This window comes from Lissotriton vulgaris, chromosome 2_1, assembly GCF_964263255.1.
Source record: "Lissotriton vulgaris chromosome 2_1, aLisVul1.2, whole genome shotgun sequence".
NCBI classification, from domain to species: domain Eukaryota; kingdom Metazoa; phylum Chordata; class Amphibia; order Caudata; family Salamandridae; genus Lissotriton; species Lissotriton vulgaris.
Window position 1 is genome coordinate 14,628,817 of NC_141687.1, and position 26,893 is coordinate 14,655,709.

At 46.2% G+C, this 26,893-nt stretch overlaps 1 protein-coding gene across 1 annotated transcript in view; it reads right to left on the minus strand.

Annotated features, from left to right (window-relative positions):
* Positions 1-26,893, minus strand: part of LOC147729461 (uncharacterized) — a 153,564-nt gene that overhangs the window by 26,582 nt on the left and 100,089 nt on the right. Inside the window, exon 7 of the mRNA XM_086954332.1 lies at positions 2,646-2,741. Within this exon, the coding sequence (XP_086810458.1) occupies positions 2,646-2,741 (96 nt within the window). The remainder of the gene's footprint in view (positions 1-2,645; positions 2,742-26,893) is intronic.

The following is a 26,893-nucleotide window of genomic DNA, read 5'->3' on the forward strand; positions in this document are numbered from 1 at the left end:
CTCTAATTTTCCAATTTTGCCATCAAGGCGCTAGGCGTAGAAAAGGTCACTTGGTCGGACCACGACCTTGTCAGATTCTCATGGGAGGTGGAAAACGTAGGCAGATCAGCCCTGGCTCTGCCCGTTAGCCACCCCCCAGAAAATCAACCTGGCTGTATTTGGCCAGGAGCTTATAAAAACTCACCTGTTGCTCACACCCGAGTTGGACAAGGCGGTTGATGATTTTAATGGGTGGGTGCTGCAGGCGGCGAATGCGTCCATCAAACATGCTACTGCACCTAGGTTTCGACACAGCCCCTCTCAACCCTGGTTCTCGCCTGAGCTGAGGGAGTTAAAACTGGGTTGTAAAAAGCTGGAGCGAGTCTGGAGGCGTGGGTATAGTTCGGACGCAAAGGCCGCCCTACGCACAGCCCAACAAAAACTATTATGCTGCTATAAAAACTGCAAAAGGGATTTATTATGCAGGGAGAATTGCTAAAGCGGAAAATAACAGTAGAGAAATGTTCTCTATTGTTAAAAGTTTCGTGTCCCCAGCCGCAGAAACCACCATACTCCCGTCCTCTGCGGAATGGTGCGAAGTTCTGTCTAACTTCTTTATAGACAAAATAGCAAAGATTCAGCAGGACCTCGCCTCTGCGTTACCAGCTCAGAGTCTAGGGAAGGACCCCTCTATTAGGCCACACCTCTCTGATACTCAACAGCTTACTAACTTCTCGTTGATAGCTGAGTGTGATGTTTTGCCTCTTCTTCAGTCCCTTAAATCAGGCTCTCCCTCCGATCCGTGCCCTGCCCGGGTACTGTCGGAGGAGGCTAGCACTGTCTGTAGGGATGTCACCCAGATCGTGAACCTCTCTCTTTCCTCTGCAGTGGTTCCTGTTAAATGGAAGCAGGCAAAGCTTCTGCCGCTTCTGAAGAAACCAGGCCTTGATGCCACTGTCCACGGAAACTACCGGCCCATTTTCCTTTTGCCTGCATTGGCTAAAATATGCGAGAAAGTAGTCTTTCGACAATTAGAACGTTTTGTAGAGACCTCTAATGCTCTGCATACAGCCCAATCAGGCTTCAGGGCGGCATATAGTACAGAGACGGCACTGGTAGAGATGACTGAGTCAATTCGGGAGTGTCTGGACGGGGGCGGCAGAGCGGTCCTGATTTTATTGGATCTCTCTGCCGCCTTCGACACCGTTCCCCATGCGCTCCTCACTGCTAGGCTATCCACTATTGGCGTTGGCGGCAATGTCCTGACCTGGTTGTCCTCATTTCTTTCGGGCAGGACACAACAGGTCTAGATGCCACCCTAAGCGTCCGAGCCAAAATCACTCCTTACTGGGGTCCCACAGGGATCTACTCTTAGCCCCCTACTGTTCAATATTTACATCACCCCCCTGGTTTATCTAGCGGAACAGTATGGGGCTAAGATCATAGGGTATGCTGATGATACGCAGCTGCTCTTTACCTGGCCAGACGACCATCTGGACACTGCAACGGTCCAGCTCTGCTTGTCCTCTGTTTTTCGCGGGCTAACCTTGGCCCAGCTAAAATGCAACGAGGACAAATGGGAGGTCCTTTTCTATGGTTCCTTCCCTCTCAGCTTCAAGAATTCACTGTGGCCCCCGAATATCCCTTGTCCTAAGGTGATGGGTGGCCCTGCGAAAAATCTTGGGATTTGGTTCGGAGAGGATCTAAGGTTTGAGGACCATATAAAGAAACTAATCCTCTCCGTTACTCCCAGTTCTGTCTTCATGCTTCAGCGCTTGGACGCCCACTGGGCAGCAACCGCGCTATATAAATAACAATACAATACAATACAATACATGCTTCGCTACCCTAAGAATGCTCAGAAAATGTTTTCCACTGCTTCCTAGAGAGGCCAGGGAGACTGTTGCTCGAGCACTTATTTTAGCAAGGCTAGACTATGCGAACTCCCTGTTCAGCGGCATTCCCGCTTATTTGTTCAAACGTCTGCTGGTCATTCAGAATGCCGCTGTCCGTCTCCTTTTTAACGTTCCGAGATGGAAGAGCGTTCGGTCTCATATGTCCAGCCTCCACTGGCTCCCAGTACCTCAACGCATTCTCTTCAAAGCTCTAGTACTTTCATTCAGAGCCACTCATGACCAAGGTCCGGTCTATCTAAAGAAGAGATTCACTCTCTATGCCCCCACAAGAATACTTAGGTCATCATCGCTGTTTAAAATGACCCTTCCCCGGTTTAAGCGAACCAGGCTAGGTGGCCAGTCTACTGCAGTGGTAGCGGCTCGAGTCTGGAACGCTCTCCCCTTTCATCTGCGTTCCAGTCAATGTGTAGCCCAGTTCAAGAAAAATCTAAAAACTCACCTGTTTAGAAGTGTGACATAAGACGATCCTTGTATGTTCTCCTCTGTTCTTTCCCACCGCGCCAGGATACTCCCAAGTAACAGTGCGTGTTACAAAACAATTTATACATATACATATATACATATACTCTGAAATGACTAGTGATTATTCTTTGAAGGCGGTAGTCACCAACCCCAAATACAAATCAATTTTTTTTACACGTCAGATGTAACACCAATTGACTTTAGAGAATCCAGCAGATTACAACTAGATTCCCCCTCCGGGATCTTTCCAAGTCCTTTACCATTTTCTCAAAGATTGCTCTTGCTCACCTGAGGCTCTTCGTCCAGGTACTCGCTGCTCTTGAAGACATAGGTCTTCCTCCGCTTTAATGGTTTGTGCTAATGCAGATGAGATGGCGGGGTATTCTAAAAAGAGGTACAAAAATAATAAATAGTTACATGAAAAATTGCTGCCAAAATAGAACAAGACAAACTATAGTAACTTTTAATACATCTTGTCATCAGTAATATAATTTGAGATGGCTTCAATGTTATTTTACATGTCATGAATGATGTCATATGTGAGATCATAAGCACTGCGTGATGAGTTCCGGTTAGTTAACTAGTGATTTTAACAGGTTTTTTTGAAACACCTTAACATTTTAAAACCAAAACCAAACATAACTTCATGTTACATTTGTTTTGTTTCCAGTGAATGTGTTTTTTTTATTTAGCTCATATGGTGCATCCACTGAACAGGGCTGAGGCTGGCCGAGGGGATTGGTCACAGCGAGGCTTCACCAAGCCCTACACCCAGCCCTCTGGAGGCGGCCCAGACTAGTTTTAAAACATGTTATTTTTGGGGATCGTGCCACCTCTACCAGGGAACAGGATATTGCTATTCTAGCCCTCTTCTTTCTCTTTTCAATCTATTTCCTACGACTCTCAGACTCAAGTACTGAATGGTGTGAAGGCGGCAGCCACAGATCTTTCTCTGCGCTGCTAGCCAATCCAAGCCTTGGGGGTCCGTAAACCTGGATTTGGGTTATACGGAAGAGAAATGGTCTGGAGAAAAAGATCTCTCGTCCAATCAGGTTTAAATATCTTTTTTAATTTTGAGCTCTCGGGAAGTACATGAACACGGATTTGCTGATCTTCATGGATTGACTGTCTAGATATCTCTACAATTTAACCCCTTCAAGCCCAGGCTGAAACACTGAGTCTGCATTGCATTTCTAGCGGAAGAACATAATTTCTCTATCACAGGTCCACACACTGGGCACATCAGTTCACCTCCTACTCAGAGAAACTTCAGCAAACATTTTTGCTCCAATTACTGTTGTGTTCTACCTGCGTGGACCATTGTTGTTTTCCTTATGTTAGCCTATTTATGCACTTTGTAGGCCTTTTTTTCCTTTACACACGTTACTAGATAAACATGCTAGCCTTTGTGCCACATAGTACTTTCACACGGAACACCACAGACAAGGTCAAACAACAATACCCCTTGTTATCCCTTCTGGCCAAGAACTATCACCTACAAATAATACAAGAATGCAGCTGTTGTTTATGTGCACGCATCCTGTCAAATAGATGAGCAGAAACAGACACATGGAAGAGAAGTCCGAGACAAGAGCACTGCACGTGTTGAGATGTAGAACATCCATTTGTGAATGCTAAGGTACAGGGTCCGCCAGTAATCTCAGAGATCTCCATGTATAATCATTTCACTTCATTAGCAAGGGGGAAGGGGGAGAGTTTACTCTGTTCTATAAAATGACGGCGTTTCACGATATATGGATTTTTAACCATGCTCACAGTATTTTTTAGTATGCTTTTGTTTTCCAATTGTGGCACATGTCTCAGAATTTTAGAGCACACTAGTTTAAATAAACATTCTAAACTTCCTTCGTGTCACCTGGCTATCTTACTGTGGACAAGTGAGAGTGTGAAAGGGTGTGTCCTTAAAGGGTCCAAAGTCTTGTGTTCTGGGGGTGCTAATCCACTTGTTTCTCGGGTAAGGTTAGGAGGACGAGGGAGGCACTATAGCTAGTCAAACTCGGGCCCATTGATACGGAGGTGGTCTGGTGACTCAGTCCTTACATACTGATGTTTTATGGTTCCAAGCATAGACCAGAATCCCTGCACCATTACCTAATCAGATGTACGAGGGGTTGAGTGCGCTACTGGGGTGTAGGCGCATCTCTGTTGTGGGCACACTTGTGTGGTTCTTTGTGCTGACAAACACAATAGATTCCAAGAAAGTTCAATTAAAGTTCCAAATGTTCAGGTTGTAGGGTTTATTTAAAGGTTTTCATTTTAGCGTTTTTATGTTTCCTTCATATGAATCATCAAACGATAAGTTTTGTCGACATCATAAAATTGAAAAGGCTCCAATGCATTTCGGACTTGGAAAGTCCTTTCTCAAGGAGCGCTGCAACAAAGAATACAAAATGACCCAAATCAATGATTATGCAAAAACATCAGCATGGCAGTATTACATTAGTGTATAGGTGGGTCAACCACATGCACCCTCAAAAACATAACAAAAAAACTCCATTAGTCTTCCAGACGTTGTCGGTGTATGGTCAAAATGATCGCGGGGAAAATGGCTGGAGGTGATAAAGAATTAAAATGAGTGAAGGCAGTCATGCGAGGAGGGTGGGGGTGGGTGATGAAAACGGGCGGCAGTATACAGTAAGCATTGAGGGAGGTGAAAAGTGTGGAAACTATGAACAAGGTGAACGAAAGTAATACAAACTGCTCGAGAGTGTCGAGGCTTACGTAGTAATGTTCAAAACTCTGCGTGGTGCTGTAAGGAAAAAATCACGGAGAATCCGTTTAGGGAAAAGGCATCAAAGGAAAAGACTGTCCAGACGAAAGGGTCGGGATGAAACTTACTGGCGCTGCTGGTAAAGCGTGTCTGCAAGGGTCGGGTTCAGAATGCAGGAACTTCGCGGAGTGAACGCGGAGTTCCGAAAGAAAGTGGAAGAATAGTGGAAACTGGTGAAGGACTGCTGGGAAGAAAGTGAGGTGGCGCGGCCATCTTGGAAAGGGGAAGGAAAGGGTGAAACACTGAAGTGGAGTGGGGGTGCAAATAACAGGTGAAAGAAAAACAGTCAGCAAAACGGAGATGCAATGTATCAATAAAGTGCCCCACTGGGCATTACAGATAACAGCATAATTCAGTCCGGTCGTTAAGACCAAATGGCTTCTGTGATTGGAGTCTATACATCCATGCGGTTTCTCTTTGTAGGAGAGTCTTATTGCTGTCTCTTCCTTCAGTTTTAGGGACAATTTCAAGGACCATATACTTCAGTTGGGCCACGTTGTGATTGGCCTCATTAAAGTGGATGGCCACGCTGGATTTGGTGTTTTTTGTACGTATGTTTGACTTATGTTCGTTCAAGCGGATCTTAATTTTCCTGCTGGTCTTGCCCACGTAGATTTTGCCGCAAGGACATTTGAGGAGATAAATGAGGTTTGAGGAGTCACATGTGGCGTCTACATTTAATTTAATGTTAAAGCCTCTCATAGGATGATTAATGTTATTGCCTCTAATGATGTTATTGCAATTATTGCAGTGGTGACATGGTTGTGTACCGGTGTGTTTAACCGGGGTAGTGGTAGTTTTTGATAAGATTTCTTTGAAGTTCATAGGTCGAGTGTAGGCGAAAATTGGAGGTTCCTTAAAAAGGTCCCCAAAGTCTGGTTCAGATGAAAGGATGCGCCAGTGTTTCAATATGATGTTCTTATAGGATTTACTGGATGTGGATATATCTTGAGACAAGGACCATCCTCTGATTGTCGGTTTTGGTGGTGCTCTGAAGAGCTTCAGAACGAGAAGTGGCAGAAGTTCTGTTGATGGCCTCCTTAAGTATTTCATCTGGGTAACCTCTTGTTTCGAAATCTCAATGCCATGGATTTGATTTGGTTCGTTCTGGTATCGGAGTCAGATACTATGCGGGTTACTCTTAACATCTGGCTGTATAGCAAGTGCCTTTTCAAGGAATTTTGATGGAAGCTGCTGAATAGTAGGGCATTATTGCGGTCCGTGGGTTTACGGAATAGGTCTGTCTGAATTCCATGAGAGGTGATTTTTATGAGGACGTCTAGGAATGCTATCTCCTGGTGGTTGATGTTCCACGTGAACTCGATGCGATCATCTTTAGTGTTCAAGTCTGTCATTGCAAGTTCAAGATTTTCCTGGGAGTCCTTCCAAATGAAGAACAAATCGTCAATGTAACGTACGTAGAGTTTTAAAATTGTTCATCCAGTTTTTATTCATGTAGATGTGATTGAGTTCGAAATTGCCCATGTATAGATTAGCGTAGGTAGGAGCCGCACAATTGCCCATAGCCATTCCAGACATTTGTAGGTACCATTTCTGTTCAAACGTGAAATAACTAGGATATAAGGTAAATATCATGAGTTCCAGGATGAAGGATTTCAAAGGGTCGCTGATGTCGGATTGAAGTAAAGCTTGTTCAACTGCATTGATCCCTCCTTCATGGGGAATGGAGGTGTATAAGCTTTTTACATCGGCTGTACATAAAATTAGTTTTTCGTTTTCATTGAATTGTATAGATGAAAGTTTGTTCAAGAACTCTGTGGTGTCTTTTATGTAACTTTGTAAACATGAAACCATGGGTTGCAGATGTCGGTCAATGAATTTGCCGGTTGGTTTGTGTATCGAGCCTCTGGTGGAGACAATTGGGCGAAATGGAGGATCCATGAGATTCTTATGTATTTTTGGCAACATTGTAATAGAGGGGCTCCTGGGGTGTTCTACTATCAAGTATCTTTTTGTCCTGTCATCAATGGTGCCATCCACTGTTGCTTTGTCGATGATTTTAGACAGTTCCATTTTGTATTCACTGGTGGGATTCCCATCTAGTGGTAGGTAAATATTGGAATCCATAACATGTTCTGTTGTTCGTCGATTGTACAATTGCGTGTTGAGGATGACTAGAGCGCCCCCCTTATCTGCTTTCAAACATTTATTGGAAGGGTTCTTGGCAAGGTTTCTTAAGGCATCCATATCTTTATTGGTGATGTTTTTACGTTTTTTTTTTCTGCAATTGATTTTAGAAATGTCCTGTCTTACCAGAGTCTCGAAGGTGTCAATACTTTTATGACTACTAGGAGGCATAAATGTGCTGGAAGGTCGTAGACCCAACAGTTGGTCTGGTTTAGGGTCCTTTGGAGGTTCTAAAACGTTTTCAAAGAAGTGTTTCAACCGTAGTTTTCTAGTGAGTTTAAAAGTGCTCACTTCTAGTTCAAGAAGGTTGGTGTTGCTTGTAGGGACGAATGACATGCCCTTTTGGAGAATCCTTGTTTCGTGGCTAGTGAGGTTGGTGTCCGAAATGTTGATTACTAGCGATTCTTCCTGGTTTTCTGTTTGGTCTTCGGAGGTTGTTGGGTGCCTTCGTTGTCTTTTTCCTGCCCTTTTGCCCAGTCTGGGTCATCGGTTCTGTCTGGGCCAGTCTCTAAAAAAGGCTCAGTAGTAGTTAAATCAATGTTGTGTGTCTAGGGTGTTTCGCTGGATGAAGCGGTAAAGGTCGGTGCTCCTGCTGGAGTTCTTTTAGGTGGGCGGTTGGTGTTATCACTCCCGGAGGATGAGGTGTCAGTGTTGGGGTTGAATGGTTTATTCCTACGGCGTTGGGCGTAAACATCCGCCCACGTGTACACCTCCCCTAATTTATAATCCAAGGTGTCCCGGCGAAATTTGCGTATTTTACGCTCATTGATTTCTTTTGTGTGTCTATCCAATTGTTTGTTGATGTCTTCGAGGGTTGCAGTAAGTTCTTCAGGGGTGATTGATTCTTTTAACTCGTTTTCAATGGTGGTAATCTCATGCGTCAATTCAGTTAAGATCCCTGACAATTCCTCAACAATTAGTAGTATCAGGTCCAGACTGCACTTGTTAAGGATAGCGTTCCATCTCTCTAGAAACGCTTTTGAAACCGTCTTTATGCAAGAACTCAAAAGCATTTCTTCACCCGATCATGATTAATAGAAAAGTGTAGTAATCACATTAAAATTATTGATTGTAGATTTTGTTTATTCAGAAATACAAGATACAGCTCAACAGTAACCTTCAGCTTAACACTGCTCTCCTTTAGAACTCCCCGTGATGTCACTTCCAACATCATCAAATTCTATCTTAAAGAAGACATTACCACACATCTCTCCCTCATAACAGTAATACAAATGATAAAACAAGAGAACACAGTTTCATTACAATATAAGTATAGCAAATGATACAACTCTAAAATATATAAAAATACAATGACAATATGATCAGATTACATCATAAATATCACATAAACATCAATAGCAGACAAATAACTACTAATCTGAAGAATGAGGATTGATTTTACATAAGCTACCCACACTCCAAACTTTCCCATTATCCAACTTCACAACAGATCCCATCACCTTGACCACTCTCTGAGGCGGGGAATATTTGCTCTCTCCTTTTCTGACAAACCCTGCTTTTCTCACAACAACCCAATCACCACTATCTATTCCCACAACTCTTACACCTTTCCTTTTGTCATACCTTTCTTTGTTATACTCGTGAGAAACCTTGATTCTTTCAGCAATACACTCGAAATCCACCCAAATTTGATCCTTTTTTCTCAACCATATGGGAGATTCTTTAGTGGTAGGTTCCCTTCCTTTCAAAGCAATGAAAGGAGAAATCCCATTGACAGAATGGGAAGTTACTCGATGCGCCCACATCATTTTGTTCAACTCTTCTCTCCAAACCAATCCATTAGCCAAAGATAACAGAATATTATCAAAGGTCGGCTTTCAAGAGCCTCTGCATAGCCCACAAGGCCATCTATGGGCAAGCCCCTTCCTATATCAAGGAAAGACTAGTCATATACAGGCCCGAAAGAAGCCTAAGGTCCTCCGAGGCTCAGTTGCTTGTATGTCCTCGGTTCAGGCTAGCAACAAAAGGAGGGAGATCCTTTTCGGTCCTATTGCCCAAAATGTGGAATGAGCTGCCGGAAGCTCTTCGCAAGGAAGGAAACCTGTTTCGCTTTAGGAAAGCCCTAAAGACAACCCTATTTAGAACAGCGTTGAGCTCAGTATAGACCTAGCTCGCCTCCTGTTGCTGCCCGAGCTGTGATGTCATTGCGGTCAAAAGCGCCCTGAGACCCGTCGGTGACTTGGCGCTATATAAACCGACATAAACATAAACATAATTATCCTATTCACTCTTTCCACCAAACCGTTGGCCTGTGGTCTAAACAATGCTACTTTAATATGTTCAATTCCTAAATCCTCAAGAAATTTCTTCATCACAGTAGACACCAATTGCACCCCATTATCAGTAACCAACGGACTAGGAATTCCTTCTTCCAAAAATACTTCTTTAAGAAACTCAATCACCTTCACAGACGTGATATTCTCAACAGGCTTGATGGTAAACCATTTACTATGATAATCTACGAGAACTATCAAAAATCTGCTTCTGATACCAACTCTTTCCACTGGACCTAAGGAATCCAACGCTAATTTCACCCACGGACGATCAGGGACTTCCACACACCCCAATGGCGGCTCATGAACCACCTTGCACTTGTCACTATTCCTACAAGCATAACAATCCTTAATGACTTCCTCCACCATAGACTATAAAAAAGATGTCCTTACTCAGCTTAATGACACACGTTATTACACTAAACTTGAGACAAACCCCATGAAGATTCTTATTGAGACTATCAATGTTCAGGTTAAGGACTGGTATGACTTATCCCTATTAGACCGTGACGAATACCTATACCTTCAAGTAATTTACCCGAAATCACCATGTCTTTATACACTACCTAAAGTCCACAAATGCCGAGACAGACCGCCAGGTAGGCCGATTGTCTCTGGCATTTGTGGCCTACAGAACATCTCTCAGAATATATAGATATATTTTTGAGAGAATTTGTATATAACTTGCCCTCTTTTGTAGAAGACACCAAGTTCGTGTTGAATCTACTTAATGATATGCTGTGGAAAGAAGGGATGCTACTAGTTACATTAGCTGTATAGATATATTTTTGAGAGAATTTGTATATAACTTGCCCTCTTTTGTAGAAGACACCAAGTTCGTGTTGAATCTACTTAATGATATGCTGTGGAAAGAAGGGATGCTACTAGTTACATTAGATGTGGTATCCCTTTATTCTAATATAGATCATGATCAGGGAATTAAAGCACTTGATTTCTTTTTAAGCAGAAGATCAGCAGAACTGAATGACCACTCGCAGATGTTACTGAAAATGACAGAGTTGGTATTGAAAAATAATGTCTTTCTTTTCGATGGTGTATGGTACCGTCAAAGACTTGGTACAGCGATGGGAGCCAGATTTGCTCCGTCTTTTGCCAATCTCTTCATGGGATGGTACGAGGCGGAGCGAATCTGGGGTCCCAGTAACGGAGAATGGATCCAGTATATACATTACTGGGGCAGATTCATCGATGACTGCCTCCTAATATGGACAGGATCAGTTGAGCAATTTAAAGTTTTTTTTGACTATTTAAACGATAATCCCTACAATCTGCAATTTACAACTCTATATGATTATAATAAGATCACATTTTTAGACATTGAGCTATTTGTAGAGGAAGGTCGTCTTAAGAGTAGAATGTATAGAAAACCAACCAGCTGTAATGCAATACTTCACGCCAAGAGCTGTCACCCTAAAAGTCAACTGAATAGCATACCATACGGTGAAATGATAAGAGCTAGACGAAACTGCTCCCAAGACAGGGAGTTTCACAGGAATCTCAAAGATATGACAGTACGGTTTGAGAGAAGAGGTTACGATACACAAACTATAAATACAGCATTATCAAGAGTTAAGAAAGCAAAACGAGCAGACCTGCTAAAGGTTAAATCTGACAAAATAACCCCTGATACTGAGGCTAAAGTGCGATTAATTACACACTTCAGTACTGAAAGCACCAAACTGTACAAAATTTTCAAGAAACACTGGCCCTTATTGTTGTTAGATCAAGATATCACACCTTATATTACCCCTAATCCTTCTATAACATATAAGAAAGGATTGACACTTGCCAATATACTTAGCCCTAGCTATCCCAAGAAATCTGTCAACAAAGACTGGCTATCAAAATTCAAAGGGTTCTATAAGTGTGGTAAATGCCCTCCATGCAGATGGGCAAAGAAAAAAGTAGTAAGTTTCAACTATAATGATACAGGTGAGACTAATATATAACAATTTATCAATTGTGACACAACCTTTGTTGTGTACGTTATTGCATGCAGTTGTGGAAAGATATATGTTGGGAGTACCAAAAGAAGGCTCAGAGATAGGATGTCAGAACACTTTAGAGCCATTAAACAAGGGGATACCCGGTACCCAACTTCGGCTCATTTAATCAGAAACCATTTAGATAGTGTGAAACATTGTTTCACCTATCATGGAATAGATCATATAGAATCTGACCCTAGAGGAGGAAACAGAATACCAGCACTAAGGAGGAAGGAAGTAACCTGGATGATAAAACTGAAAGCTGTAGAAATGGGTTTAAATGTTGACCACGAATATGAATTCTTCCTTGGAAATGAATAACATGTTTCTGTAACATAAAATTTTTAATGTATTTTGGAATGTCAAGAAATGTAATTATGCATTATTATGTATTAGATTGTATACTTTGACTAATGAGATGACCGAATCTGCTATAGCCTTAAGGTTATTGAAACTGTATTCTCTCATTGTTAGAAATTGTAATATGACCCTTGGCGACTTAAACTTGATATGTGATACTACCTGTTACTGAGATTGAGAATATAATGTAGTTCACATGTTTTATCTTACATGTAGATATCAATTCTGAAACATACTCATAACCTCTCTAACTCTCCTATATCCTTGCTCTGTATTCGGCCACTAATACCTCAAATGGGATGCTGGTGGGTATAAATCCCTATGTTCCTTCACACATAACAATCGGGAACCCGGCCGTCTTATTGCTAAATATGTTATTTGAATACATCACAACATAACACGATCTTATCTTAATATTTGGAATAAAACATTGGGTAATTATGCTTAGAATTAGAATATTACTATTTGCAGACATATCGCCCTAAGACCACTCTAAGATGGCGTCGATAATTCAGTAACACTCTGACAGAGGTCCACGATATAATACATGAATTTCGACGGTTAAACAACTCTTTTAACTTACGTTTGATGTAATTAACAATAAATACTAATCAATAACAACATATTTTGCAATTTTAGAAATAGTTTACGGATTTATTTTTCAATAAATATCTTACTCTCGATAATTACGAAGTAAATTGCATAGACGCAATCCGCTTTAAATTTAATATATTACACTCTTAATACACATAGGAATAGCGATTTTTTCGCTATACGAAGATCGAGTTTTACTTTAATGGCGGCCGCTAACCTCAGAGAGTTCAAATGAGAACAGCAAGATGGCGCCACACTAGGACGCCAGAACAGAGAGAGAAACGCGTTCCGAAGTACACAATGTTGTACGAGAGGTGAGATTACTCCGAACCATTATATGATAAAGCGCGACCTTTGTTAGTGTTAATATAACACTTACAACTCAATTAGGATACTCGCTAATTCGGACTTTTGATTTGCAGGTGACGAACACGGACACCTGATAATTTGAACTGGGTAGACTTTAGAGACATGCAAACCTGTAGAAGCAATAGGTAAGAGCATAACTCTTAGATGCTTTTAAAACTACGAATATTATATAGTGACCCAGTTTACAATAATAGCTCTATTACTTTATACAGAATCTAACCTGACAGTAATAGGACTGGATGTGCAGTACTTTATTACGTGGAGCAATATAGGTATGAAACACCACAGCATGCTCGCCTTTATTATTACTAACCCACTATCATTTACTCATGAACCTTCATACCTATCTAATATGATGTAGGTTAATACTAAGAACTTACTCTGATTACACTATACTATGGTGCCTCTAGCTTTTACTTGGTGACAAGCCTTTATTGACTTTATTCAGTTCTACTATTGAGCACCCTTAAGGTTTGGGATGTTTCCCTAGAAACGCCAGATATGCCTTAAATGCTGATACCCTACGGTTCTTAATTTATTAATTTATTGGCAATATTATACTTTGTTTGGGTTGCAGCCCTGAGGAAGTCTTTAGGTCTCAAAAGACCAGACGAAACACGTGTTGGCTGCATGACTGCGTGGCTACGTATAGTATGAAGAATGCTCAATACTGAAGGATGTATCCAATGAAGATAACAATTGGAAAGATTCAATATTAAAATCATTGCAAGACAACAGAATACTGATTATTTGTTTGGACTGTTGAGTGCTCGATAAAATAATTTGTTTTTGTTTGAGCTACTGTTAGCTCATCTACAGGTCGTGGTAACCGACCAACTTTTGTCTGGAGCACCAAACCTACTGTGTACACTATATATTCCTTTACCCGCAGTGCGCTCTTGCCCTAACAGTTACCAAATTGCTTGACTTCCTCCACCTCTTTGTCCATTTCAGGCCACCAGAAACTCTCAACCTTCTCTTGCTCATGCTTCCTCTTAGGTTTTCCTCATGTACAAGTCTAATCAATCTTCTCCTTAACATCTTAGGAGGAACTATTCGATTACACCTCAAAACTCTTTCAGATAAAATACTCAGCTGATCCTTCACCTTGACATGCTGCTTCAATTCATCACTCGTGCTCGAAATATCCTTCCAACCATTGGTTATGGCAGACTTCAAACCTTCATACATTTCATCACCCTCCAAAGCTTCATTCTAACATCACATCCACTTCAACAAAAAAGGAAACTTTCTCCTCATCAATTGGTATCCGAGACAAACAATCTGCCACAACATTTTTCTTTCCCCTCAAAGTCAATCGTGAAATTCATATCCATGACAGACAAAAGCCACCTAGAGATTCGAGGAGTTACATTTCCTTCTAGTCCCTTACCACCTTTAAAAATATACAGAAGTGGCTTATGATCTGTTCTAAGCTTGAATGGTAATCCCCAGAGATAAAACTTAAAATGATGCATTCCCCAGCAACAAGCTAAGGCCTCTTTTTCTATAGCTGAATAGCTGAATAGGATCTTTCAGCACCTTGTATACGACGCGAAGTATAACCTGTTATTCTTACTTCACCATCCACATATTGTGTCATTAAAGCACCCAAACCCACATTGCTAGCTTCAGTCGTCTAAACAGTTTTCCTATTGACATCAAAGTGGCTCAATGTAGGTGCACAAACCAAAGATTTCTTGATCTTATTAAAAGCCAATTCACAATCTTCGCTCCATTCAAACTCCATTCTTTTTTTCAATAACGCCCTCATTGGTTCAACCATATCGGAAAGATTAGATACAAATTTAGAGCAATATTCGGTTTTCAATGTGTTCAATATGTATATTCTACCAGGAGAATTCCTCAGTTTACCGCTTTAATCCAGGGGTCAAGGTCACTGCACACTGCCCCCTGCGCAGTCCTCACACCCTCGTCGCAAAGAAAAGTGTAGTAATCACACTTAAATTATTGATTATAGATCTTGTTTATTGAGAAGTACAAGATACAGCTTAACAGTAACCTTCATTTTACAACTGCTCTCCTTTAGAACTCCTTGTGATGTCACTTCCAACATCATCACATTCTATCTTAAAGAAGGCATTACCACACATATACTCCTCAGCTAAGTTAGGGCACTTATGATTGTGGGTCCCCAGGCTTGGCCTCGGCTCTTAGTTCTCTGCATTGGTTCCTTATAAAGAACAAATATTTCAAAAGCCACATCCAAACAGCTTTTACAATTCAGCACTTTTTTTGGTCAGGAAAATATATTGTTACTCCGCACACACTTTGATATTAAGTAATTACTACAAACGTATTGTTCCCATGTCTTATAATGGTAAAGACTGGTGGCAGATTCATAAAGAGTGCAGGCCGCCACTCACTGGAAGGCCACAATGACTGCATCCTTGTGAGAAAGTGCCATCTTTCTTGCACTGGTATGCCCCCACTTTTTTCTGAATAGCTGATGTGCTTTGACTGAGTGTGCCCTGGGTTCCTGCCAACCAGGTGCCCAGGGCCTGTGTTCCTTCCCTAAAACTGTACTGAAACCAAAGACCCAATTGGTATCTCTGGCCACCTGTCAGACCCTAGTAAATGGTACCCTAGGTACCCAGGGCATGGTGACCAGAGAAGACCCCTCCGGGCTACAGCACCTATTGTGCCACCCTCAGGGGCCCTTGTCCCCTTGCACCCACACACTGCATTTGCAGGCTGAGTGCTAAGTACAGAACTAAAACAAGAGTCGAAATGGCACACATCCGTGTGCCATGCCCACAGAACCCACTGCCCTGGCATACTTCAGTCACCCCTCTAGCTGGGTGCCCTAAGCCAGAGGTGAGGGCACAGGTGCATGAGCCCTGTGCCCCTACAGTACCCAGGGCACTGTAAGTGCAGTGATGCCATTAAGAGTATATGGTGCTGGGAGGTTGTCATTACGAACTCCACAGCACCATAATGGCTACACTGAAAACTGACAAGTTTGGTACCAAACTTCTCAGCACATTAAACCCGCACTGATGCCAGTGTGGGATTTAATGTAAAATGCACCAGAGGGCATCTTAGAGAGGCCTTCCAAAACCCGAACCTACAATCCACGACAGGGCTGAGTGGCTGCAGAGGCTGCCACAAAGCAGACATGTTGCTGGACCCCTGGGTGGAGATCCCCCTGCTCTCCAGGGCCTGCAACAATGCACATCCTGGGCGAGGTGCTATGTCTCCTCCCCCAGGATAGACAGGGGGAAGCTTAAAAAGGCATGCCGCCTCAGAGCTACTCCAGACCATTTGCTGTACCCAGTAACTGGCCACCACCAGCTCTACCCCCACTCTGGCGGGGAGACTGGCGGGAAAAACTACGTCAGGAAGGAAGGTGTGCCAACCTTTGCCAACTACACCCCTCAGGTGGAGGAGACTAGGTGAAGCACGACCCCGGGCTCCGGCCATCTTGTAGATGGGGAGCCCTGCCCATTCCCAGCTAGGCTCCTGCCCCCCTCCCACAGGAGAGGAGCAGGCTAGGGGGTGTACTCACCCCAGGACAGGGACCCATTGGTCCCTGCCTTTGCCCTACCTGTAACGCCCCCATATTTAGTATTTAGGGGCTCCCTGAACCTTCCTTCCTCAGATCTCAATATCAAAAAGAAGAAAGACGAAAGAAGAAGAAGAAGACGAAAGACGAAAGAAGAAGAAGAAGACGAAAGACGAAAGAAGAAGAAGACGACGAAAGAAGAAGAAGAAGAAGAAGAAGAAGAAGAAGACGAAAGACGAAAGACGAAGAAGAAGAAGACGAAAGACGAAAGAAGAAGAAGAAGAAGAAGAAGAAGAAAGACGAAAGACGAAAGACGAAGAAGAAGAAGAAGAAGAAGAAGAAGAAGAAAGACGAAAGAAGAAGACGAAAGACGAAAGAAGAAGAAGAAAGACGAAAGAAGAAGACGAAAGACGAAAGAAGAAGAAGAAGAAGACGAAAGAAGAAGAAGAAGAAGAAGAAGACGAAAGAAGAAGAAGACGAAAGAAGAAGAAGAAGAAGAAGAAGAAGACGAAAGAAGAAGAAGACGAAAGAAGAAGAAGAAGAAGACGAAAGACGAAAGAAGAAGAAGAAGAAGACGAAAGACGAAAGACGAAAGAAGAAGAAGAAGACGACGAAAGACGAAAGACGAAAGAAGAAGAAGAAGAAGACGAAAGACGAAAGACGAAGAAGAAGACGAAAGACGAAAGAAGAAGACGAAAGACGAAAGAAGAAGAAGAAGAAGACGAAAGACGAAAGAAGAAGAAGAAGAAGACGAAAGAAGAAGAAGAAGAAGAAGAAAGAAGAAGAAGAAGAAAGAAAGAAGAAAGAAGAAAGAAGAAGAAGAAAGAAGAAAGAAGAAGAAGAAGAAGAAGAAGAAGAAGAAGAAGAAGAAGAAGAAGAAGAAGAAGAAGGACGAAAGAAGAAGAAGAAGAAGAAGAAAGACGAAAGAAGAAGAAGAAGAAAGACGAATGAAGAAGAAGAAGAAAGACGAAAGAAGAAGAAGAAGAAAGACGAAGGAAGAAGAAGAAGAAAGACGAAAGAAGAAGAAGAAGAAGAAGAAGTAGAAGAAAGACGAAAGAAGAAGAAGAAGAAGTAGAAGAAGTAGAAGAAAGACGAAAGAAGAAGAAAGAAGAAGAAAGAAGAAGAAAGACGAAAGAAGAAGTAGAAGAAGAAGAAGAAGAAGAAAGACGAAAGAAGAAAAAGACGAAAGAAGAAAAAGACGAAAGAAGAAAAAGACGAAAGAAGAAAAAGACGAAAGAAGAAAAAGACGAAAGAAGAAGAAGACGAAAGAAGAAGAAGACGAAGACGAAGAAGAAGACCCGCCATGCAGCTGCTAACAACAGGACAACAACAACTGACTTGGCCCCAGCCCTACCGGCCTGTTGACCCTGGAACCTGCTCCTGCCTTAACCAGGAGACCCCCGCGGACATCAACCTTGGGACACCCAGATGACATGCCTGCCTTGACCCTCTTGAAGATTGAGACTCCCATCAGCAGAGGCTCTGCTGCAACAACCCACCTGGTGCCCACCAGGAAGCTCCGGACCAGCCCGCTCTGCACCAGCCGAGCCCGGGCCGGGCCAACCCACACCAAGACCACGAGGACGTCCCCCCGGCGACTGGGACCCGAAGTCCAGTGCCCCAAGACCCTCCTCGACGACCCAGCCGACGCCTGCAGACTCAGAACCAGGGGCCACCCCAACCGCGACCAGCAGAGGGTAAGCTTTTCCGACACCTAAAGACACCCCTGCACCCGGCGCCCTACAGCCTCCTGTGCCTCCCTTTGGGGTACCTACCTGTGCTCCAAGACCCCAACTTACCTCTTGAAGTGCTGGTCGCCCCTCGAGAGTCTCTGTCCCCGAGCCTGCAGCCTTTGTTCTTTTTTTACCTTTCCCACTGGATAACATTGAGCGCCCGACTAATCAAAAGCACCCAGCCGCCCGATTGTCCCTGGCTGTGATCCCTTTGTCCTATCCTACTTCCCCCTCTTGCCCTGAGCAAGTGACCAGGAGCCCAGCTCCCGGAGCCGCGTGGCCTGCTAGCCAGCAGCCACCAAACGAAGGCCCCCTTTCCCTCATTGGATATCATTGTGCCTACCTACCTCTGCACCCGGCCGCTCCCGTGTCGCTGGGATTGAACTAACTGTACTTACCTGACCCTCGGGGACCCCTGAGTCTCTGCCCAGAACCTCAACTTCACCAACCAAGTACTCACCTGGAAACCGGTAATTTACTTACCTGCCATTGGATAACATTGACCAATTTTGACTCGAACATTTTTTAAGTGTGAAGTTTTGAAAACTGAAAATATTCACATAAAATCAGCCAAAGTCCGAATTCCGAGGTACTCACCTGTGATCAGGGGAGATGCCAGCACTGTACCTTTCAGCCCAGTACTGAACCGCAAAAGTAATCCCTAGCGGGGTTACTAGTAATCTGTATTTTCTCCATAGGAACCCATTGTCTGCTTTTCTATGAAATTTCTTCTAAGTGTCTACTTTTGAAAACTTGAAATATTCTTTAAAAATCACACGAAATACTGAAATGCAATTACCTACCTGTTTTGAGTTAAGACCCCAGTGTTGACCCTAGGAGACCAGTACCGGATTACAAAAGTAACGCAATCGTACTTTACCTGCAACCTGAATTTTCTCCTATTGAATAACATTGTCAGATTTCCATTGAAAAGTTTCTAAGTGTGAACTTTTCAAACAGCTTTATATTCATGAAAATTCACTACAGTAACTAAAAGGTTTTTGCTAATCTGGTTTCAGCTTAGACCCCAGGACTGAATCTAAGATCCAGTCCTGGGACTACTAAAGTAATCTGTATAGTAATCAACTATACTTACATTGGAAAACCCATTGAGCAATGCTATAGTGTGTTTTAGGATTGTGTTGCTTACTGTCAATATTGTATTAATTGTGTACCCGAACTTTATTGCTCCTTTGCAAAGAAATTACATGAGAGAACTCATAACAAGAAAAGTATATTTTTATAACTTTTGGTTCTAAAAATAAAACACCTATGTCTGTGGATATAAAAACAATTGGCCTGGAGTTCAGTCCTTGAGTGTGTGAAACCTTTTGCTGACTGAGTGTGTACAACAAATGCTTTACAGTGTCCTCTGGTACTGCCTTACTGCTCGACCAAGCTACCACTTTGGAGAGTAAGGTCAGTCCTGACTTTAACCTCTGTTATACCTTTGGGGTTTGGTGGACTCTATACACACTGTACTTCATTCTAGTCCAGTATATATAGAGCCACTTTCTCACAATCCTCTTCTTGCTGAACTCTAGAAAAGAATGTTATGTTAAAGGTACTGGTTAAGCGTACGTTCACCAAACGGTTTCATGGTGCTGGAGTCAAAGGGGAGGCTGCAACAACGAGAGAATTAACTAGTCAGATGCCTGGGGGAACAGCCCGGTCTTAAGCTGTTTCCTAAACTGTACATAAGAAGTTACAGACCTCAGCTCTACAGGAAGCGAGTTCCAAAATTGCGGGGCCAAAATCGTAAATCTTAGTCCCCCGTACTTCTTGCGTTTGAATGGTGGGATAGCCAGAAAATTCAAATGGGAAGAGCGCAGGTCATGAGAAGGATTATTGTGCTGGATCCTAGAAGAGATGAATGCTGGACTATTACCAGAGAGGGCTTTAAAGATGGTACATCCCAGATTGAAGGCGCAGCGTTTAGCCAACAAAGCCTTTATCAGCGGTCTCACATGGGATCTTTTGGGCTGACGAAAAATCAGCCTGGCTGCTTGGTTCTGCACCAGCTTAAAGCCATGTAATTGGTATGCTGGGATGCCAACATACAGTGAATTGGCTTAATGAACACAGGAGATTATCAGAGCTAGGATAACCAAAGTCAGGGCTTCAGTGGTCAAAAATCTACTGAGCTTCCAAATTCTTTGCAACTGAAAGAAGCAGGAGGAGACCACTGAGCCAGTCTGGCTTTCATACACCGATCAATAATGATCACAATACCCAAACTCTTGGTACAGGCTGCTGGGGATGGGGGATTTCCCAGTATTGGAGGCCAAAAGTTGGAGTTCCACGAGTTGGCTGGCCCACCCGTAAGGATCAGCTTGGTTGTATCAGCATTCAACTTTAGTTTTTATAAAAAACTTTATTGTGCACGCAAATTTAGTTACACGTATGGGCCTACAACCACAGGCGTCCAAGGAAGCCAAGATGGCCGACTCCTGAAGTGACCCTGCCCTCGCGAGAACACCATGCAAGCGCCGCAGGTTAAGTGCGGTGTTACGGTGCGGGATGAAAACAGATTGGTCCGGATGGATCAGGTCAGCAATCACCGTGATCAACCGGTTAGCCAAAACTTTAGCTAGAATTTTAGGTTCAGCGTTCAACAAAGAGATGGGCCTGTACGAGGAGCAACGATCCCGAGGCTTACCCTCCTTGGGAATCACAACAATTGTAGCCAAGCGCTGATCACAAGGGAGGGTGCCAAGGTCTCGCGATTCCATGAACATGTCTCGGAGATATGGTGTAACTGTATCAGGGCGCAATTTATATAATTCGATGGGTAAACCATTCGGGCCCATGGCCTTGCCAGAGCGAAAAGAGCGAATAGCGGCCGCAATCTCATCCGCAGACAAAGGAGCTTCCATCAGATCACGCTCCTCCTCCGATAAGCACAGCAACGTGGGGGGGCGGAGCTAGCCGGCGTCGATGGCGGACGTGTGAGCTTTCGGCTCCTCGCTGAAGCCCCTTCAAAATCCTTCAAACTATCCTGCTTAATGCCGAATTGACTGGGTTCGGTGCCTGGTGACCCCCGGAGGCCCCCTGACCCGGTTGTGTGGCCCGGAGTGCCGGTGGCAGTGGGTAAAGACCCGCGCAATATTGGCGACGGAGAGAGGTGCGGACCAGGCCTGAAGCCGCGGCCTGCCCTGTGGCGCGGCCCGCACGACGTCACCTGACGTGCGGCCCTGACGCCCGAAGGAGCCGGAGAACGCAGCCTGCAGATACTGGGACGGGGCGCGACCCGCAAGCCCACCAAGGCTCATCTGGAGGTACAGGCGTAGGGAGGATACGTCTGCAGGGACCCTGAAATTTGTACGCCATCGGGGCCAGTCATTGCACTGGGTGGCTGGCGCACCCTGACACGAGGGGCACTCCTGAGATCGCTCCCGCGACGCGGCCGCCATTTTAGGCTCGCTAGCGGGGACCGCGGAGTGTGCACTGCTCTACGCCCGCGGCTACTGCCGAACATTTCCAGGGTGAGATCAGCACTGGTACTGGACCGCCAACATGGGGAAAAATGATGCGACACAAGCGAAACTCTCGTTCGACCGCCGGAAAACGAGGGGGCCGGAGTCACAGGCGGCGGATGCCTCCCCGAAAGGAGCCGCGGCGTCCTCGACCCCTGCGGACCTTAGAGAGTTGCTAGCGGCGATGGAGAAAGGCATTCAGAACAGCATAGAGGCGGTGGGCTCCAAGATCGATGATTTGTCGTACCGCATGGACCGCATGGCGGAACGTGTGGACAAACATGCAGAACGCCTAGACATGGCGGAACGGAGGCTCACGGAAGCGGAGGAGGCACAGACCGAGTGGGACAAAGACCGTCGGCAATTCGGCAGGCTGCTCCAAGTGATCCGTGATAAGGCCGAGGACCTGGAAGCGCGCTCCCGTAGATCGAACATTCGCATTACGGGTGTGGCGGAATCAACGCAGACAAGCAAGATGGAGCTCTACGTGGAACGCCTGCTGAAAACGCTACTTGGGGAGGAGGCCTTCTCCCCAATGTTCATAGTGGAGAGAGCACACCGCACTCTGGGCCCTCAACCCCAACCCGGACTGCCACCCCGGCCCATAATTGCCAAGCTCCTAAACTACAGGGACAGGGACACGGCCCTGCGACTGGCCAGGGAGAAAGGACAACTACAGGTGGACGGCATGAAGATATCGTTGTACCCTGACTTCACGGCCAAGGTGCAGGAGGAACGCCGCCAGTTCATACCGCATAAGAAGCAGTTGCGCGAGCTGGGCCTAGACTATGCGATGCTGTACCCGGCCAAATTGAGAATTAACACCGGCGGGAAATCGTACTTCTTCACGGACCCGAAGGAACTGCAGAAATCACTGAAAACTTGGGCCAAGGAACGCAAGGAACACCGACAGCGACACGGGGAGGACTCGGAGGAAGTATCGACCATGGAAGAACAGGACTGAGGCGCCAGGTCGACTGTATTCCCAGTAAGAGATGTACTATGAATGCACGCGGAGTCTCCCGGTTATGGGCTGCGGCCTGGACTAGAGACAGTGGCCGAGAGACGGCAAGCGACGCGTCGCAATGACTCATGCTGCATTGTTGTTCATGGTCCCAATCACGTAAGCTGGTGTGGTGATCACTGGGATATGATTGATACGGGTGGGGGGGCGGAGGGGGAACCAGGTGAAGCCAGTCTGAGGTATTACAACACGGGGGGCAATGCGGGGGGACGGAACTGGAGATAAGTGAACTTTTGCACCACTGGTGGTGACTACGTAGTCTCGGCACGCTTTGCCCCTGTGCTTTTGGCTGAGGAACTCACCAGGGAGTTGGGACTAGTGTTGCCCGCTACTTTGGGGCACTTGTGTTGATGGGGAAATGTGGGGGGTGCTGTCTGGCCGGGTTGGGGGTGGTCAGCTGTGGGTGGGGAGGGCTCAGGGGGGAGGGTGGATGGGCGAAAGTTGAGGGGTTTGCTGTTTGGGAACCGGAGGGCCCGTGGTTTGCTGTTGATAACTGGCGAATGATGTGTGAGAATGTGCTGGGTGGATGTCTGCCTGACTTGAGCGATGATGTACTGCTTGGTTGTCCGACATCTCCCGATGGAGTCAATACGATGTGCCGTGATTTAAAATGTCTGCTGCTGTAGAGTCTGGGGACCCGCAACCGAGGCGCGCGCTGTCCCTGCTAACTTGGAACGTGAGAGGGCTGAATGATCATCGGAAGCTGAGGAGGGTGATGAGCTTCCTGAATAGGCATAGAGTGGATGTGGCCATGCTACAAGAGACACACCTGCCTGTACACAGTAGGATGCTAAAGGTTAGAGGGTTGGTAGGAAATATAGCAGTAGCGGGTTTCACTTCCCACGCCCGCGGTGTAATCACCTGGGTTAACCCTGCCTCGAGACTGAAACTTACCCCACTGACTGTGGACACTGAGGGCAGATACGTAGTGGCCAGGTGCACGGGGAGGGGGCAGGACCTGCTCCTGGTAAATGTTTATGGCCCTAACCATGATAGCCCGGAGTTTTATACAGCGCTGTCAGCTGCATGTAGGTCGCACACACACACAAAAATGTTATGGGGGGGTGATTTCAACTTTGTGTTTGACCCAGACAGGGACCGTTCGGCGGGCCCCGTAAGGCGGCCAGTTGCGTCAGCTATCTACATGAAAGCGGAAATGACGAAGCTGGACCTGGTGGATGTTTGGCGGGAAAAGCACCCTACGCAGGGCGGTTACACGCACTACTCTGCATACCACAACATACATACTAGGATAGACTATTGGCTCGCCTCCTCCTCAATGCTGGGTGGCATCAGCTCCTGTGCGGTTCTCCCACGCACGCTGTCGGACCACTCCCCGATATTGCTCAGTCTCTCCACTGTTAGGAAGGAGATACCGCCATATACTTGGCGTTTCCCGCCCTACGCGCTTCTTGACGACGCCTTCCGCGGGGAACTAGCGGAAGACATTGAAAGGTTTTTCGCCACCAATACTAACTCAGTAGACAGTTTCTTTACCGTGTGGGAGGCCTTTAAGGTCTATATTAGGGGAATAGCCATGTCCAAACACTCCAGTGTCCTGCGCTCCATTAGAAGAGATCTCTCTGCGCTGGAGGGCAAGATAGCTGCCCTGGAGAGGGAACGGCTGGTGGACCCGGGGGGAGAGGCGGGACAAGATCTAGCGCCCGCGCTAGCGGAATATCACGCGCTTGCGGATAGGGAAGTTCTCTATATGGGGAAGTATGCCACGGCCCGGACTTTTGGAGAGGGGGAGAGACCGGGGGCTCTGCTGGCGCGAATGGCCAAGGGGTCCCGTAAACCATTGGTGATAGATGAACTGCAGACTCCGGGGGGCACTCGAGTGATCGAGGAGGACCAAATATTAGAGACGTTCCGCCGATACTATGCGGACCTGTACCGAGCTAGGGCGGGAGGTGCGGAAGCCGAGATAGACGATTACTTGGATTACATCTCGATGCCGTTCCTAAAGAATTCAGACAGGGAATTCCTGATGGCCCCCTTTCATGAGGACGAGATTCTGGATGCACTGAGTGGCATGCGCTCGGGGAGCGCCCCGGGCTCTGACGGCCTAACGGCAGGCTTTTACAAAGCCTTCAAGGACCTCTTGCTCCCACACTTGCTTGCCCTCTTTGACGCGATCTGCGAAGAGGGCGAAATGCCGACCTCGATGCGGGAAGCGGTGCTGGTCACGATCCCGAAACCGGGGAAGCCCCTGGACCAATGTGGGTCGTACCGCCCGCTCAGCTTGCTGAACGTGGACGCGAAGCTCTACGCGAAGGTCCTCTCCAACAGACTCGCGCTGCTGGTCCCGAACTTAGTGGCGCCGGAACAATCGGGCTTTGTACCCAGCAGGAACCTAACCTATAACATCCGCACGGTGCTGGGGACGATGCAGCATGTGAAACGGGAGAACCCCGCCTTGGCGATATTCTTAGACATGGAAAAGGCATTCGACTCCGTCGAATGGCCATTCATGATTAGGGTTGGGGCGCTATCGGGACTCAAGGTGAACTGGGATAAGTCCATTGCTTTCCCCCTGACCCCAGTCACGCAGCCGTTCGAGATGGAATATCCTCTACAGTGGACGGATGACTCAGTGAGATACCTGGGCATCCGTCTCCACACGGACCCAGAGATCCTGATCCGCGATAACTATGGGGTCGCATTCACCAAGCTTGAGGAGGATGTGGATGCCTGGATCAAGCTCCCTCTCTCATTGATGGGCAGGATTGCCCTTATGAAGATGGTGGTACTCCCCCGGTTTCTCTTCCTCTTTGTTAATATTCCGGTGGTCTTGTCGAAAGCGTTCTTTAGACGCCTGAACCAGGTATTGATTAAGCTTGCCTGGGGCGGGAAGCAACCTCGTGTTAAATGGGAGACACTGATGCTCCCGTGTGAAAAGGGGGGCCTGGGGGCGCCGGACCTGGAGCGCTATTACCGGGTGGCACAAGCGACCCATTTACACTCCTGGGTCCATGGGGATGCCCGCATTCCGCATCTCATCCTGGAGAAGCTATTTGCTGATCCTCTTCCCTTACCCGCCACGATCTGTCTCACTACGGACCGAGCAATCGGGCGCATGGACTCGCTTAAAGCAACGAACCATGCGTGGCGAGCTCTGCAGAGAGAAAGGGGGTGCCCCTTGCTGTACTCCCCGCGGATGTCGGTATCCTGGGCCCTGTGGTTAGATCCGCTTAATGAGAGGGGGGTGGTAGAGGCTTTGAAGGCCCTGGGAGTGCACACCATGGAGGACCTATTCTTGGATGGAACGCAGAAAACCTGGGAACAGCTCCCTCCCGTCGCCCCGGCCCCATCGCTGCTGCAGAAGTTTCAGTACCACAGGATACGGTCGGCCTGCAGAGTGATACTGGGCCCCGCACTTCAGGAGCCTGAAGAGGTCCCAGAACTGACGTACGTCATCAGAACGAACACTCCGGCCAAATTGATTTCTGCGGTTCACAGGCTCGGGCCTTCATATCAGGCATTCCCTACTTCGACCCCTAGAGCGGCGTGGGAGGCAGATCTGCAATCCCCTATAGACGACGCCATGTGGCAATACTGCTGCGCCAACACGCGCAGGGTCTCGCTCAATGGCAGACACCGCTTGGTGCACTTCAAATATCTGCAGAGAGTGTACTATACTCCAGAGCGGTTACACCGCTATGGCCTACGTGGCTCCCCGGAGTGTGAGCGTTGCGGGACTGGGTCCGCTGATTTTCTGCACTTGGCGTGGCTGTGCCCGGGAGTGAGTGCGTACTGGGAGGAGGTTTTCGCGGAATTGGGACAAATTATAGGGGAACCGCTGTTGAGATCTCCGGCGCTTGCGCTACTGGGCTTCTCCAAGCCGTTGGCTCCTGCGCTGCGCAGATTGGTGGACGTGGCGTTACTACTGGCCAGGAGGGTGGTGGCTGCGTGCTGGATGCGTGGTCCTCTCCCCACAAAGGCGAGATGGCTCAGGGATCTCCAATACTGTTGCACACAGACGGAAGTGTACAGCGAGCTGTTGCCGCCCAGGAGTAGACCGAAGTCATTTTGGGAACTCTACAAGGAGTACCAACAAAGGGGGGAGGTGGAAGACAGTGACATATCGGAGGAGGTGGACCCACGGGATGAGGGGTTAGATACTGCTCTGGAGCGAAGTCACTCGCCGCAGGAGGGGCCTTAATGTTCTTCTGGGGGGAGGTGGGCACAGGGAAGGTGTAGGTACGGGACGGG